At 36.8% G+C, this 14,370-nt stretch overlaps 2 protein-coding genes across 8 annotated transcripts in view; one reads left to right on the forward strand and one right to left on the reverse strand.

Annotated features, from left to right (window-relative positions):
• The window catches only part of LOC127831777 (uncharacterized), a 216,552-nt gene that overhangs the window by 126,536 nt on the left and 75,646 nt on the right, over positions 1–14,370 (forward strand). The window lies entirely within an intron of this gene.
• LOC127831652 (zinc finger protein 829-like) overlaps positions 2,283–14,370 on the reverse strand; it is a 36,741-nt gene continuing 24,653 nt past the window's right edge. For all 7 annotated transcript variants that reach the window (XM_052356673.1, XM_052356693.1, XM_052356682.1 and 4 more), the window contains 4 exons: positions 12,780–12,911; positions 8,234–8,463; positions 7,710–7,861; positions 2,283–3,259 (listed from right to left, as the gene is read on the reverse strand). In XM_052356673.1, the coding sequence (XP_052212633.1) occupies positions 2,683–3,259; positions 7,710–7,861; positions 8,234–8,463; positions 12,780–12,911 (1,091 nt within the window). In that variant the 3' untranslated portion in view covers positions 2,283–2,682. The remainder of the gene's footprint in view (positions 3,260–7,709; positions 7,862–8,233; positions 8,464–12,779; positions 12,912–14,370) is intronic.

Here is a 14,370-nt window from a genome sequence, read left to right on the forward strand (position 1 = left end):
ATGATTGACCTTTGAACTCAAAGTGTGACCTTGACCTTGGAGATATTGACGTAATTCTTGGCATGACACACCGTCCAATGATGGTGAACAAATGTACAGAGTAATTTTAAAATCTCACAATATATGACATAGTAATGGCCCGGACAATATCATTTTTTTATCTTTGAACTCAAATTGTGACATTGACTTTGCAGATATCGACGTTATTCTATTGCATGACACACCGTCAATTGATGGTGATCAAATGTGCCAAATGATTTTAAAGTCTTAAACAAGGGACAAAATTGTCACAAAACCAGGTTTTCATTGTGAAAAAAAATCTGATTAAGGGAGACAACTCAAACTGAACTTTTGAAATGAACAAACAAAATTAACCCCCTTTGTAAGTTTGTTTCAAAATAAATCTATTTTAAGTTGTGGTGACCTTGACATTGGAGATATTGACGTGATTCTTTCGTGCGACACACCGTCCCATGATGGTGAACAAATGTGCCAAATAATTGTAAAATCTCACAATGAATGACATAGTTATGGCCCAGACAAGCTCATTTATTGCCAATTTTGACCTTTGAACTCAAAGTGTGACCTTGACCTTGGAGATATCGACGTAATTATTTCGCGCGACACACCGTCCAATGACGGTGAACAAATGTGCCAAATGATTTTAAAATATGACAATGAAAGACATAGTAATGGCCCGGACAAGCTTGTTCCGCCCGCCAGCCAGCCAGCCAGCCCGCCCGCATTCGCCAATCTAATAACCAGTTTTTTCCTTCGGAAAACCTGGTTAATAAATGAAAAGTTATGGCCCGGACAAGCTCATTTATGGGCATTTTGACCTTTGAACTCCAAGTGTGACCTTGACATTGGAGATATCGACGTTCTTCTTTCGCATGACACACCGCCCCATGATGGTAAACAAATGTACCAAGTCATTTTAAAATCTAACGATAAATGACATATATATGGTCCGGACAAACTTTCGGTTACTAAGTTACCCTGTGACCTAGTTTTTGACCTGGCATGACCCATATTCAAACTTGACCTAGACATGATCTAGATTCAACTTCTGACCAAGTTTGTTGAAGATCAGATGAAATTTTTGGGACAGACCGACCGACAAAGTGACTCCTATTATAGCCCCTATAACCAATGGTAATGGGGGTATAACCAGAATAGCCTTCGAGTAACTGCAGTCTGTTTAGGTTTTAAGCTGTTTGCTGCTCATCTGTATCTAAGGGTTAAATTTAATTTAACTTTCTAACGGACTACAATACAAAAAAAACGTATCTAAGTGATAAAGGGTTAAAGATTTTAAAAAGTTATTTTCATAAGTTTGTTATCTTCCTGACTGCCAATTGAACCCACTTATTACATGGAATATTCATCACTTCTAAACATCAGCATGACACAAATCCCTATAACAAAGACAATAAAAATTTGACACAGAGACACCTTATCACATTCTTTTCAGGTTAAAGGCTATTATGAAGTTGTTGACTTCAATATTATTGACTTGAAAGTTTAAATGTTATCTTGGCTACTGCAGCTTCAGGTTAACCCACACAACTGTTCTATATCTCGACTGAATAATTCAACGTTGTGAAGTAGATTTTTCGTTCAAATTTTTGCAATTTTAGTCTTTAACTCCTTTATCTGATGAAACTCTATATTATATTTTGAGGGTAGCCATCAGTACTGTAAATTACTCGTAATGTTTGGTAGAGATCTATTGCACTGAAACGGCTTAATCAGTAACGTCTCAGAAATGTGTTGATCTCTCTCCCGTTTCAAAACCAATAATGGGACTCTTTCACATTCCTTAACCCTTTCCCCAATAAGAAGCAAAGTGAAAATGGCTTTTGCAACCAGCATAAAACCATAACAGCCTGCGAGTAACTCACAGTCTGTTCAGGTTTTATGCTGTTTGCTGATCAACAGTATCCAAGGGTTGTAAATGAATCCTTTAAAACTTGAATCTAGTAAGAAAGGTATTTAATTGAATTTCACTTTCTAAGAGAGCTAAAAGGTACGTTAAAATACTTATATAGGTTTCAAATGGTATGAACAAATCCCTACTGGCATTACTGACAAATTGAAATAAAACTTTTTTAAGTGCAAAAGCTGTAAGCCTTTTCTGTCTTTAATTTCACCTGTGCTTGTGTTGTGCGTGTCTGATCAGCTTTTTCCGCAACATTTGCCCTGTGATGAACCTTTTAGATGGGTCAATCTTAAATTTTTGTAATAGAGTTAGTACTCAATAGACAGACAGATCTGAGATGTAAACATTAAATAAACTTTATTTGAAACATTCCCAAAAACACATGTATAAACAAATCTGAGCAATATTGGAGATTAACTGCACACCTTAAAATCTGAATGAACATTGCCACAAAGGGAATCATTTCATCATTGCACAGTAATATACAGCTTCACCGTACATGGACTGGTAAAATTTATAGTGGAACACAATTTGCATAAAAACAAACATGTAAATTCAAAATGTGACACAAATAAATTAATTGATCACAATGAGGTTACCAGTGGCAAATTTCATTCAATTTAATTTACTTGAAACAGTAGAAAAAATAGCACACAATAAGAACCCAATCTTTAATTGATTATGATGTCGTGTTTTTTGTTGTTGTTATACAATACATCCGAATTTCCAATTAAGAAACACTAGTGCGTATTCTGATCACTTGAATCTAAATTATGCTGATACACGACCTTTTCCAATGTTTTCATAGCCATCTCTGCATCATTATCATAATTCTCAGTCCTCCCAGCCACGCCATGCACCGCTGTTGACACCTCAACCTGTTGTGAAGGCATTAGTGCACTGATCTCCTCATTATCCTGATAGTTGGATATGATGTAGGAGCCAGTACCGTCCTCGTTCATAACAAGGACCATCTGCTGGTTCCCGTTAGAGATGGCCTGGAGGTCGGCGAGGTCGCTCAGCGTGGCCCCTTGACTGTCCCTCTGCTCCACAGCAAGGTTCACAAGGGCAGCTAGGCCATCCGCACTGCCGCTGTGTGCGGGCCCCGTCTTGGCCCCAGGCCCTGTGTGCTGCATAAGACTGTCAGTCTGGGCCCCAGTGTCAACCTTGTTGCTCACATTTATCAGCACGCTCGCCACAAAGTCTCGCATCTCCGCATCCTCGAGTTTCTTCTTGGGTCTTGGGCGACCCCGTTTAAGACCGTCCAGTTTTGGACCTGTCTGATGCATCACTGAGTGAAGATCGAGGTTGCTCTGCCTGTAAATGGAACAACTCTTTTGTTATCTTACAAATAGTTTTTATTTTGTACAGTTCTGATTTTGTATTGTTTTTTTCAATGACATAAGTTATGAAACTCAAGTCTTTGCATTCTGCACAAGTTCTTATGTTCACCTAAAATATTAAGAGTTACAAAACAGATCCAGGATGTTGCAAAAATATTTTCAATATTACAAAATCTTAAGAATTGTAAAGGCAGAAAAGATAATCATTATGAAAAAGGGTTTGATGTTCAATTTTACGGCTTTCCTTAAATCTGGAAGCTTGCCATTCTTAGTGAAAAAATCAGTAGCATGTGTATCAGTAGTATCGGCCCTCTAAATGAACACATCTAAATATTTTAAGTGAAAACAATTGAAAAACACACATGTTAAATACTTCAATCTATAGTTCTAATCTAGTTCTAATGTTCTATAACATGACAACAAAAACTGCATAAAAAATCTGCAATGTTTTGACAAAATACTTGATAGACTACCGTAATTACTCTAACTTTTTTGACAGCCCCTTTTTTGGCCAAAATAAATATTTTTTATGACTCTTTATTTTCGGACATGCGCATTTTCTTCTATCATTAATGACTCACACTTTATTTTTTACAGCGCTATTTTACCAGATTTCGGCACTGTATTTGCTTATCGTGTGACACTTAGAGCATGGGTTTTTACAAAAAGATTAAGGCCATGAAATCTGGGAGACGCATGCCTGAGGGCAATGGACTATAACATTTGCGTAATTGGGTAAATAACCATGCATACCGGTAGAAAACAATCGCTTTAGCCAACAGCATTTTAAATGATATCTTTCTATTAAGGAAGCAGTATGTTTAATGTTTTTACTTTTTTGTTCTGTATCATTTCACGCCAGAGTTAGCAAAGCTGTGAAGTTGTATTCATTTCAAAGTATAAACACTATTGTGCATTGATTTATTGCTTTTATTTCAATATAATTATAATTTTCGGACATTTAAGTTTTGTCTCTAATTTTCGGACACCTGACATTTTTGAACATTTGCCATATCTAAATGTGCGCACATGAACAAAATTATTTTTAATTGTCTGAAAACTTAGAGTAATTACCTTAATACTGGACAGACTAAGCATCCTGTAGTAATCAGAATCAAATACTGGACAGACTAAGCATCCTGTAGTAATCAGAATCAAATACTGGACAGACTAAGCATCCTGTAGTAATCAGAATCAAATACTGGACAGACTAAGCATCCTGTAGTAATCAGTATCAAATACTGGACAGACTAAGCATCCTGTAGTAATCAGTATCAAATACTGGACAGACTAAGCATCCTGTAGTAATCAGAATCAAATACTGGACAGACTAAGCATCCTGTAGTAATCAGTATCAAATACTGGACAGACTAAGCATCCTGTAGTAATCAGTATCAAATACTGGACAGACTAAGCATCCTGTAGTAATCAGTATCAAATACTGGACAGACTAAGCATCCTGTAGTAATCAGTATCAAATACTGGACAGACTAAGCATCCTGTAGTAATCAGTATCAAATACTGGACAGACTAAGCATCCTGTAGTAATCAGTATCAAATACTGGACAGACTAAGCATCCTGTAGTAATCAGAATCAAATACTGGACAGACTAAGCATCCTGTAGTAATCAGTATCAAATACTTGACAGACTAAGCATCCTGTAGTAATCAGTATCAAATACTGGACAGACTAAGCATCCTGTAGCAATCAGAATCAAATACTGGACAGACTAAGCATCCTGTAGTAATCAGTATCAAATACTGGACAGACTAAGCATCCTGTAGTAATCAGTATCAAATACTGGACAGACTAAGCATCCTGTAGTAATCAGAATCAAATACTGGACAGACTAAGCATCCTGTAGTAATCAGAATCAAATACTTGACAGACTAAGCATCCTGTAGCAATCAGTATCAAATACTGGACAGACTAAGCATCCTGTAGTAATCAGTATCAAATACTTGACAGACTAAGCATCCTGTAGTAATCAGTATCAAATACTGGACAGACTAAGCATCCTGTAGTACTCAGTATCAAATACTGGACAGACTAAGCATCCTGTAGTAATCAGTATCAAATACTGGACAGACTAAGCATCCTGTAGTAATCAGAATCAAATACTTGACAGACTAAGCATCCTGTAGTAATCAGTATCAAATACTGGACAGACTAAGCATCCTGTAGTAATCAGTATCAAATACTGGACAGACTAAGCATCCTGTAGTAATCAGTATCAAATACTGGACAGACTAAGCATCCTGTAGCAATCAGTATCATATCAACAGTTTCTCATAATATTGGCCCTTCTGTTTGGTTGCTAAGGTTGTTACTATGGGCATGTGCTTGTTCTATATATAGTGTCTGAATGGTAAAACGAAACTCTTGCTAATGTTTCTCTTTAAATATTTTCCTTTTTTTTCACAAAATGAATTGCTTATCAAATATTTGATAAACCTTCAAATAAACCAAAATACAAACGAACACAATTATGTGTAATCATAACATCGTTGGTGTAAACATGACCTACTTTCCAATAAAAACAGGAGATCATTACAAAGATCGTCATTATTTATTTGCATTAATAAACAGCAAATAAATCAAAACTTGTAAAAATGGAAATACTTATAGTCTTGATACAACTTCAAAAAGCACGGAAGATATGCAGTGGACATAACATTCAGGTTAAAATTTAGGACCACATAGACTAAGACATAAAAATGGAGGTTCAAACGTGTAATCTTTAAGTGCATGTCCTTGAGAAAGTGTGACTGACTCATTGTTAATGACCTACATATTTCATCATTCATTAAACTCGTTCACATGGTTAAGGAAACATTGATTAGACACAAATTTGACTACTAAAACATTTTAGTCTGCCTTTGTCCTTGAGACAACATTATCATTCAATAAACAGAATTGAGGTAAACATGTTACAAACCAATGGACATACAGAGGGTATTAGTATAATAATCATAACATTTATTAAAACTAGATGCATGTCAGCAACACTGCTTTAAATGACTTAACAAGCTGAACCATACACATGCATTGCATTTTGCACATTGTGAACTTTTTTGGTAACTTATAACAAACAAATTTGTTGAATTGATATCCCCCGCCATATAAATTGTGTTTATGGATGGATGTAGAACTAAAAAAAAAGGTATAAGTGAAGGGCTTTGCCTTTTATTAATTTTTTTTAAACTCATTTGTAACTGTGTTGGGTTTGCAGACAATAAAATGCGGAATCCCTTGATGCATAGTAAAGAAATGACTAAATAATGAATAATTCATTAAATTTGTGACCTTTGACCTCAATATGTGACCTTGACCTTAGCCCCTAGGATTATGGGTGTTGAATGTAAAGCACCCCCAGATGATTGAGAACAACTATGGCAAGTTTCATGGCTCTGGCTCATGTGTTAATGGAGATAAAGCTCTAAGCTAATATTAAAAAGCATTTTTTCAAGATACAAAGGGCCATAACTCCCTTATTAACAGATGGTGTAATTTGGCGTGCATCATCCTCTTATCCATATAAATACTCATACTAAGATTCAATGAAATCCGCCAAAGCACTTCTAAGATATGGCTCCGGACACAAAAGTGCCAGACAGACGGACGGACGTACAACGTCAAAACAATATCCCTCAGTCTATGGTGGAGGGTAAAAATTCAATGTTGGAGATTGTTATAAATGACACAATCACTCAACACTCTATAAACATTTCTTGTACAGCTCAATGATTTAAATATTGCATGATGATAAAGTTACAGACTGGACATGCTCTGTTATGGCTTAATTTAACCTTTTACCTTTAAGTTTTGCATTTGAAGTAGGGAGACCGTTAGTACAAATGACACAACTCAGTTGTGGCAAGTTATTTGTAAATTGGATGCTGATTGAGAAAGTTATTGTCAACACAAGCTGTATTACGGCCAAAGTTGACCTTCGACCTCTAAGGGTGACCTTGACAGTTGAAGAAAGAAGACAGTTGTAACACCAACACATCATATCATGATTGTGCAGTTACAGTAATAAGTTAAACATTACAGGAGGAATGACACAGTTACATCTTAGTGCACATATGCACTCATTTCACCTAGACGATTATGAGTTCTATATAACGCTTTTAACATGCAGACTTAACAGTTACTTTTTTTTTTAAAGAATTATTAAAGCATATTGTGACTACTGTGAGTAAGTCAGACGCTGCATGTTTATTCATACATGGGCCACATCATACGAAAATTCAGTCTGGTCAGGAGCTAACCTATCAGCTAATGAGACCACAAAACGTTACATGCCTTTAAAGGGGACACAATACTTCCTGACAAGACTGTGCAATTGCGCAGGCTGGTCAGGAACTACCCTAGCTGCATAATGCATAAGTCCCATTTGTGCATACTTAGGTGTGTCTACCTAAGAAATCCTCTGCCGCAGACGGCACATATGAACTTTCTCTCTGCTGTATGAAGTGCCTCATGGCGCCTCATCACCTTCTTCTCTCTAAACCTCCTGCCACAGACGGTGCACTCAAAGGGTCGCTCATCGTTATGGATACGGGTATGAGCCTGTAACCAGAGAGTGTCGGAATAAATGCTTCTGTTTACAGGTATTTATTTCTATAAACAGATTTACTAGTCATTTTAAATAAATTAAGTTTTTAACAAAGTTTAATGATTAATATAGGAGGTATTTTACCCCATGGGAGACAACTGTTAGTATTGCTGGTAACTAAAAGTGAATACCACATTGTCTTTTTTTGTAGCTAATAGCAGGCTGTTAAGGTTTTATGCTGTTTGCTGTTCATCAGTATCTTAGGAATGAAAATTAAGCGTTTAAAACTTGTATCTATTAAGACTTTTTTAAAATGAAATTTCATCTTCTAAACGATTACAAACGTGTCAAAATGCGTATCTGAGCAGTAAAAAGCGTGAACCCACCTGAAGATGACCAAACTGTGTGAAAGCTTTATCACAGACGGTGCACTTGTATGGCCGCTCCCCTGTATGTGTGCGGATGTGTCTGGTGAGGTGGATGTTGGAGGTGAAGCGTTTCTTGCACGTCTCACACTCATACGGTTTCTCCCCTGTGTGACCCCTCTTGTGCTTCGGGATCTGATTGCGGTACTTGAACTTCTTGCCGCAGATATCACATTCATATGGTTTCTCACCTAAAATTGATCAATATCTCTTGAAATCAAGAAGGTCTTACGAGCATACAGTATGTTCAGGCTGATCAGTCTAATTTTTATATTGGTCATTGTATGAAACTTTACATCATCCTGTACAGGCTAAATAAGGATGACCCTTCTTGCCTAAACTGCATTTTTGCTAAGAATGGACCTCTTACAAACAGATAGTAAAATAAGAGTGTGAAGTATGGTCCATGATTAGCCTAGTAAAATAAGAGTGTGAAGTATGGTCCATGATCAGCCTAGTAAAATAAGAGTGTGAAGTATGGTCCATGATTTGCCTAGTAAAATAAGAGTGTGAAGTATGGTCCATGATTAGCCTAGTAAAATAAGAGTGTGAAGTATGGTTCATGATAAGCCTAGTAAAATAAGAGTGTGAAGTATGGTCCATGATAAGCCTAGTAAAATAAGAGTGTGAAGTATGGTCCATGATTAGCCTAGTAAAATAAGACTGTGAAGTATGGTCCATGATTAGCCTAGTAAAATAAGAGTGTGAAGTATGGTTCATGATAAGCCTAGTAAAAAAAGAGTGTGAAGTATGGTCCATGATAAGCCTAGTAAAATAAGAGTGTGAAGTATGGTCCATGATTAGCCTAATAAAATAAGAGTGTGAAGTATGGTCCATGATAAGCCTAGTAAAATAAGAGTGTGAAGTATGGTCCATGATTAGCCTAGTAAAATAAGAGTGTGAAGTATGGTCCATGATTAGCCTAGTAAAATAAGAGTGTGAAGTATGGTCCATGGTAAGCCTAGTAAAATAAGAGTGTGAAGTATGGTCCATGATTAGCCTAGTAAAATGAGAGTGTGAAGTATGGTCCATGATTAGCCTAGTAAAATAAAAGTGTGAAGTATGGTCCATGATCAGCCTAGTAAAATAAGAGTGTGAAGTATGGTCCATGATTAGCCTAGTAAAATAAGAGTGTGAAGTATCGTCCATGATGAGCCTAGTAAAATAAGAGTGTGAAGTATGGCCCATGATTAGCCTAGTAAAATAAGAGTGTGAAGTATGGTCCATGATTAGCCTAGTAAAATGAGAGTGTGAAGTATGGTCCATGATTAGCCTAGTAAAATAAGAGTGTGAAGTATGGTCCATGATTAGCCTAGTAAAATAAGAGTGTGAAGTATGGTCCATGATTAGCCTAGTAAAATATGAGTGTGAAGCATGGTCCACGATTAGCCCAGTAAAATAAGAGTGTGAAGCATGGTCCATGATAAGCCTAGTAAAATAAGAGTGTGAAGCATGGTCCATCATTAGCCTAGTAAAATAAGAGTGTGAAGTATGGTCCATGATAAGCCTAGTAAAATAAGAGTGTGAAGTATGGTCCATGATTAGCCTAGTAAAATAAGAGTGTGCAGTATGGTCCATGATTAGCATAGTAAAATAAGAGTGTGAAGTATGGTCCATGATTAGCCTAGTAAAATGAGAGTGTGAAGTATGGTCCATGATTAGCCTAGTAAAATGAGAGTGTGAAGTATGGTCCATGATTAGCCTAGTAAAATAAGAGTGTGAAGTATGTTCCATGATTAGCCTAGTAAAATAAGAGTGTGAAGTATGGTCCATATTTGGCCTAGTAAAATCAGAGTGTGAAGTATGGTCCATGATTAGCCTGGTAAAATAAGAGTGTGAAGTATGGTCCATGATTAGCCTAGTAGAATAAGAGTGTGAAGTATGGTCCATGATTGGCCTAGTAAAATAAGAGTGTGAAGTATGGTCCATGATTAGCCTAGTAAAATAATAGTGTGAAGTATGGTCCATGATTAGCCTAGTAAAATAAGAGTGTGAAGTATGGTCCATGATCAGCCTAGTAAAATATGAGTGTGAAGTATGGTCCATGATTAGCCTAGTAAAATATGAGTGTGAAGCATGGTCCATGATTAGCCCATTAAAATAAGAGTGTGAAGCATGGTCCATGATTAGCATAGTAAAATAAGAGTGTGAAGCATGGTCCATGATTAGCCCAGTAAAATAAGAGTGTGAAGTATGGTCCATGATTAGCCTAGTAAAATGAGAGTGTGAAGTATGGTCCATGATGAGCCTAGTAAAATAAGAGTGTGAAGTATGGTCCATGATAAGCCTAGTAAAATAAGAGTGTGCAGTATGGTCCATGATTAGCATAGTAAAATAAGAGTGTGAAGTATGGTCCATGATTAGCCTAGTAAAATGAGAGTGTGAAGTATGGTCCATGATAAGCCTAGTAAAATAAGAGTGTGAAGTATGGTCCATGATTAGCCTAGTAAAATAAGAGTGTGAAGTATGGTCCATGATTAGCCTAGTAAAATAAGAGTGTGAAGTATGGTCCATGTTTAGCCTAGTAAAATAAGAGTGTGCAGTATGGTCCATGATCAGCCTAGTAAAATATGAGTGTGAAGCATGTTCCATGATAAGCCTAGTAAAATAAGAGTGTGAAGCATGGTCCATGATTAGCCTAGTAAAATAAGAGTGTGAAGCATGGTCCATGATTAGCCTAGTAAAATATGAGTGTGAAGTATGGTCCATGATTAGCCTAGTAAAATATGAGTGTGAAGCATGGTCCATGATTAGCCCATTAAAATAAGAGTGTGAAGCATGGTCCATGATAAGCATAGTAAAATAAGAGTGTGAAGCATGGTCCATGATTAGCCCAGTAAAATAAGAGTGTGAAGTATGGTCCATGATTAGCCTAGTAAAATGAGAGTGTGAAGTATGGTCCATGATGAGCCTAGTAAAATAAGAGTGTGAAGTATGGTCCATGATAAGCCTAGTAAAATAAGAGTGTGCAGTATGGTCCATGATTAGCATAGTAAAATAAGAGTGTGAAGTATGGTCCATGATTAGCCTAGTAAAATGAGAGTGTGAAGTATGGTCCATGATAAGCCTAGTAAAATAAGAGTGTGAAGTATGGTCCATGATTAGCCTAGTAAAATAAGAGTGTGAAGTATGGTCCATGATTAGCCTAGTAAAATAAGAGTGTGAAGTATGGTCCATGTTTAGCCTAGTAAAATAAGAGTGTGCAGTATGGTCCATGATCAGCCTAGTAAAATATGAGTGTGAAGCATGTTCCATGATAAGCCTAGTAAAATAAGAGTGTGAAGCATGGTCCATGATTAGCCTAGTAAAATAAGAGTGTGAAGCATGGTCCATGATTAGCCTAGTAAAATAAGAGTGTGAAGTATGGTCCATGATTAGCCTAGTAAAATAAGAGTGTGAAGTATGGTCCATGATTAGTCCAGTAAAATAAGAGTGTGAAGTATGGTCCATGATTAGCCTAGTAAAATGAGAGTGTGAAGTATGGTCCATGATTAGCCTAGTAAAATGAGAGTGTGAAGTATGGTCCATGATTAGCCCAGTAAGATAAGAGTGTGAAGTATGGTCCATGATTAGCCTAGTAAAATAAGAGTGTGAAGTATGGTCCATGATTAGCCTAGTAAAATAAGAGTGTGAAGTATGGTCCATGATTAGCCTAGTAAAATAAGAGTGTGAAGTATGGTCCATGATTAGCCTAGTAAAATAAGAGTGTGAAGTATGGTCCATGATAAGCCAAGTAAAATAAGAGTGTGAAGCATGGTCCATGATTAGCCTAGTAAAATAAGAGTGTGAAATATGGTCCATGATTAGCCTAGTAAAATAAGAGTGTGAAGTATGGTCCATGATTAGCCTAGTAAAATAAGAGTGTGAAGTATGGTCCATGATTAGCCTAGTAAAATATGAGTGTGAAGCACGGTCCATGATTAGCCTAGTAAAATAAGAGTGTGAAGCATCGTCCATGATTAGCCTAGTAAAATAAGAGTGTGAAGTATGGTCCATGATAAGCCTAGTAAAACAAGCAAATTCGTTGAATTGATATCCCCCGCCAATATGCTTCTGGACACAAAAGTGTTATTATTTGACATTAAAAAAAGCATTTTTTCAATATACAAAGGGCCATAACTCCGTTATTAACAGATGGTATACAATGCCATTTGGTGTGCATCATCCTCTTATCCATATATATATACTCAAACCAAGTTTCAATGAAATCCGCAAAAGCACTTTCAAGATATGGCTCCGGACACAAACGTGCCAGACAGACGGAAAGACGGACGGACGGACAACGCCACAACAATATCCCTCCGCCTATGGCGGGGGATAATAAGAGTGTGAAGTATGGTCCATGATTAGCCTGTATGGGCTGCAGAGGCTAATCAGGACAACACAAAACATAAATGCATTAAACCCCAATATCCCAGAGCTAGCCTCAAAGGATTATTTCTGCAAGGTAAGGACATGTTAGCAATATGGTTGCTAGGCAGATCCCTGAAGACAATCAAGGCCTCACCTGTATGTGTCCTCAGATGGGACATCATGTCGTCCTTCCTCCTGAAGCCCTTGTCACATAGGGCACATGAGTAAGGCTTGATGCCTGTATGGATGCTGTGGTGAGCCACTAGAGCAGCCTTCAGGGTAAATCCTGTAAGATAACACAGTGATAACATGCATTGAAATACAAGGAAAATAATGTTTCTATCAGGCATTCAAGCCTCCACTCGTCCACTGTAATTAGGTTTAACTTTCTGCGAGTAAAATATTAAAAAATACTCCACCTGCCTCGCAAGTTGTTTTTTTCCTGCTTTGAAATCTTATTTCAAATGTTATAGTTCCTGCAACACAAACTCAAAGAAGTTTCCCAACAAACAAAACACACCTTCTTAGTTTTGACAATAATTATAATTGTATATATTGTCTTTGCAGAATGAGCTTGATTTGTGGATGATGCTGTTAAAAAACTAATTGATAATTATGAAATTATACAAAAAAAGACTGTTAGATAACAAACTGAATTTCTCTGAATGTCAAATAAATGGTTTAATTTATGATCAACAGAGAAGCCAAAATTTACCAACAAAATTTTTCAATCAAGTATATTTTTTCATTTGTCTAGTAAAATATCAGCAGAATGTTTTTGCGGCATCAAAAATTGCAAGGTGAGCAGGTTAAAACGCAGGGAAAATGCATTGTCAGGCCTAGTTCCTCTGGAAAAATGTGGCCATGCCTGGTTTGTATTAATGTATGATAAAAACAAGATGTGTTTGTGAAACACAATGTCCCCCTATATGATGTTTGACATTGTAGGATGACCTTGACCTTGTGAAGGATGACCTTGACCTTTCACCACTCAAAATGTGCAGCTCCATGAGATACACATGCATGCCAAATATCAAGTTGCTATCTTCAATATTGCAAAAGTATTCATAAAATAAGCGATTTGGGCCACATATATTTGACCTCTGACCTTGAAGGATGACCTTGACCTTGACCTTTCACCACTCAAAATGAGCAGCTCCATGAGATGCACATGCATGCCAAATATCAAGTTGCTATCTTCAATATTGCAAAAGTATTCATAAAATGAGCGATTTTGGCCACATATAATTGACCTCTGACCTTGAAGGATGACCTTGACCTTGACCTTTCACCACTCAAAATGTGCAGCTCCATGAGATACACATGCATGCCAAATATCAAGTTGCTATCTTCAATATTGCAAAAGTATTCATAAAATGAGCGATTTTGGCCACATATATTTGACCTCTGACCTTGAAGGATGACCTTGACCTTGACCTTTCACCACTCAAAATGTGCAGCTTCATGAGATACACATGCATGCCAAATATGAAGTTGCTATCTTCAATATAGCAAAAATTATTGCAAAATGTTAAAGTTGGCGCAAACAGACAGACCAACAGACCAACAGACAGACCAACAGACAGGGCAAAAACAATATGTCCCCCACTACTATAGTGGGGGACATAATAATTAAAATACTTATATGTCCTTTGAAAGCCATATTTGGGTACATTCTATTATAAAAATAATTAAAATACTTATATGTCCTTTGAAAGCCATATTGTGATATTCAATCTTCTGTT

The sequence above is a fragment of the Dreissena polymorpha genome, chromosome 1 (genome assembly GCF_020536995.1).
Source record: "Dreissena polymorpha isolate Duluth1 chromosome 1, UMN_Dpol_1.0, whole genome shotgun sequence".
Taxonomy (NCBI): Eukaryota; Metazoa; Mollusca; class Bivalvia; order Myida; family Dreissenidae; genus Dreissena; species Dreissena polymorpha.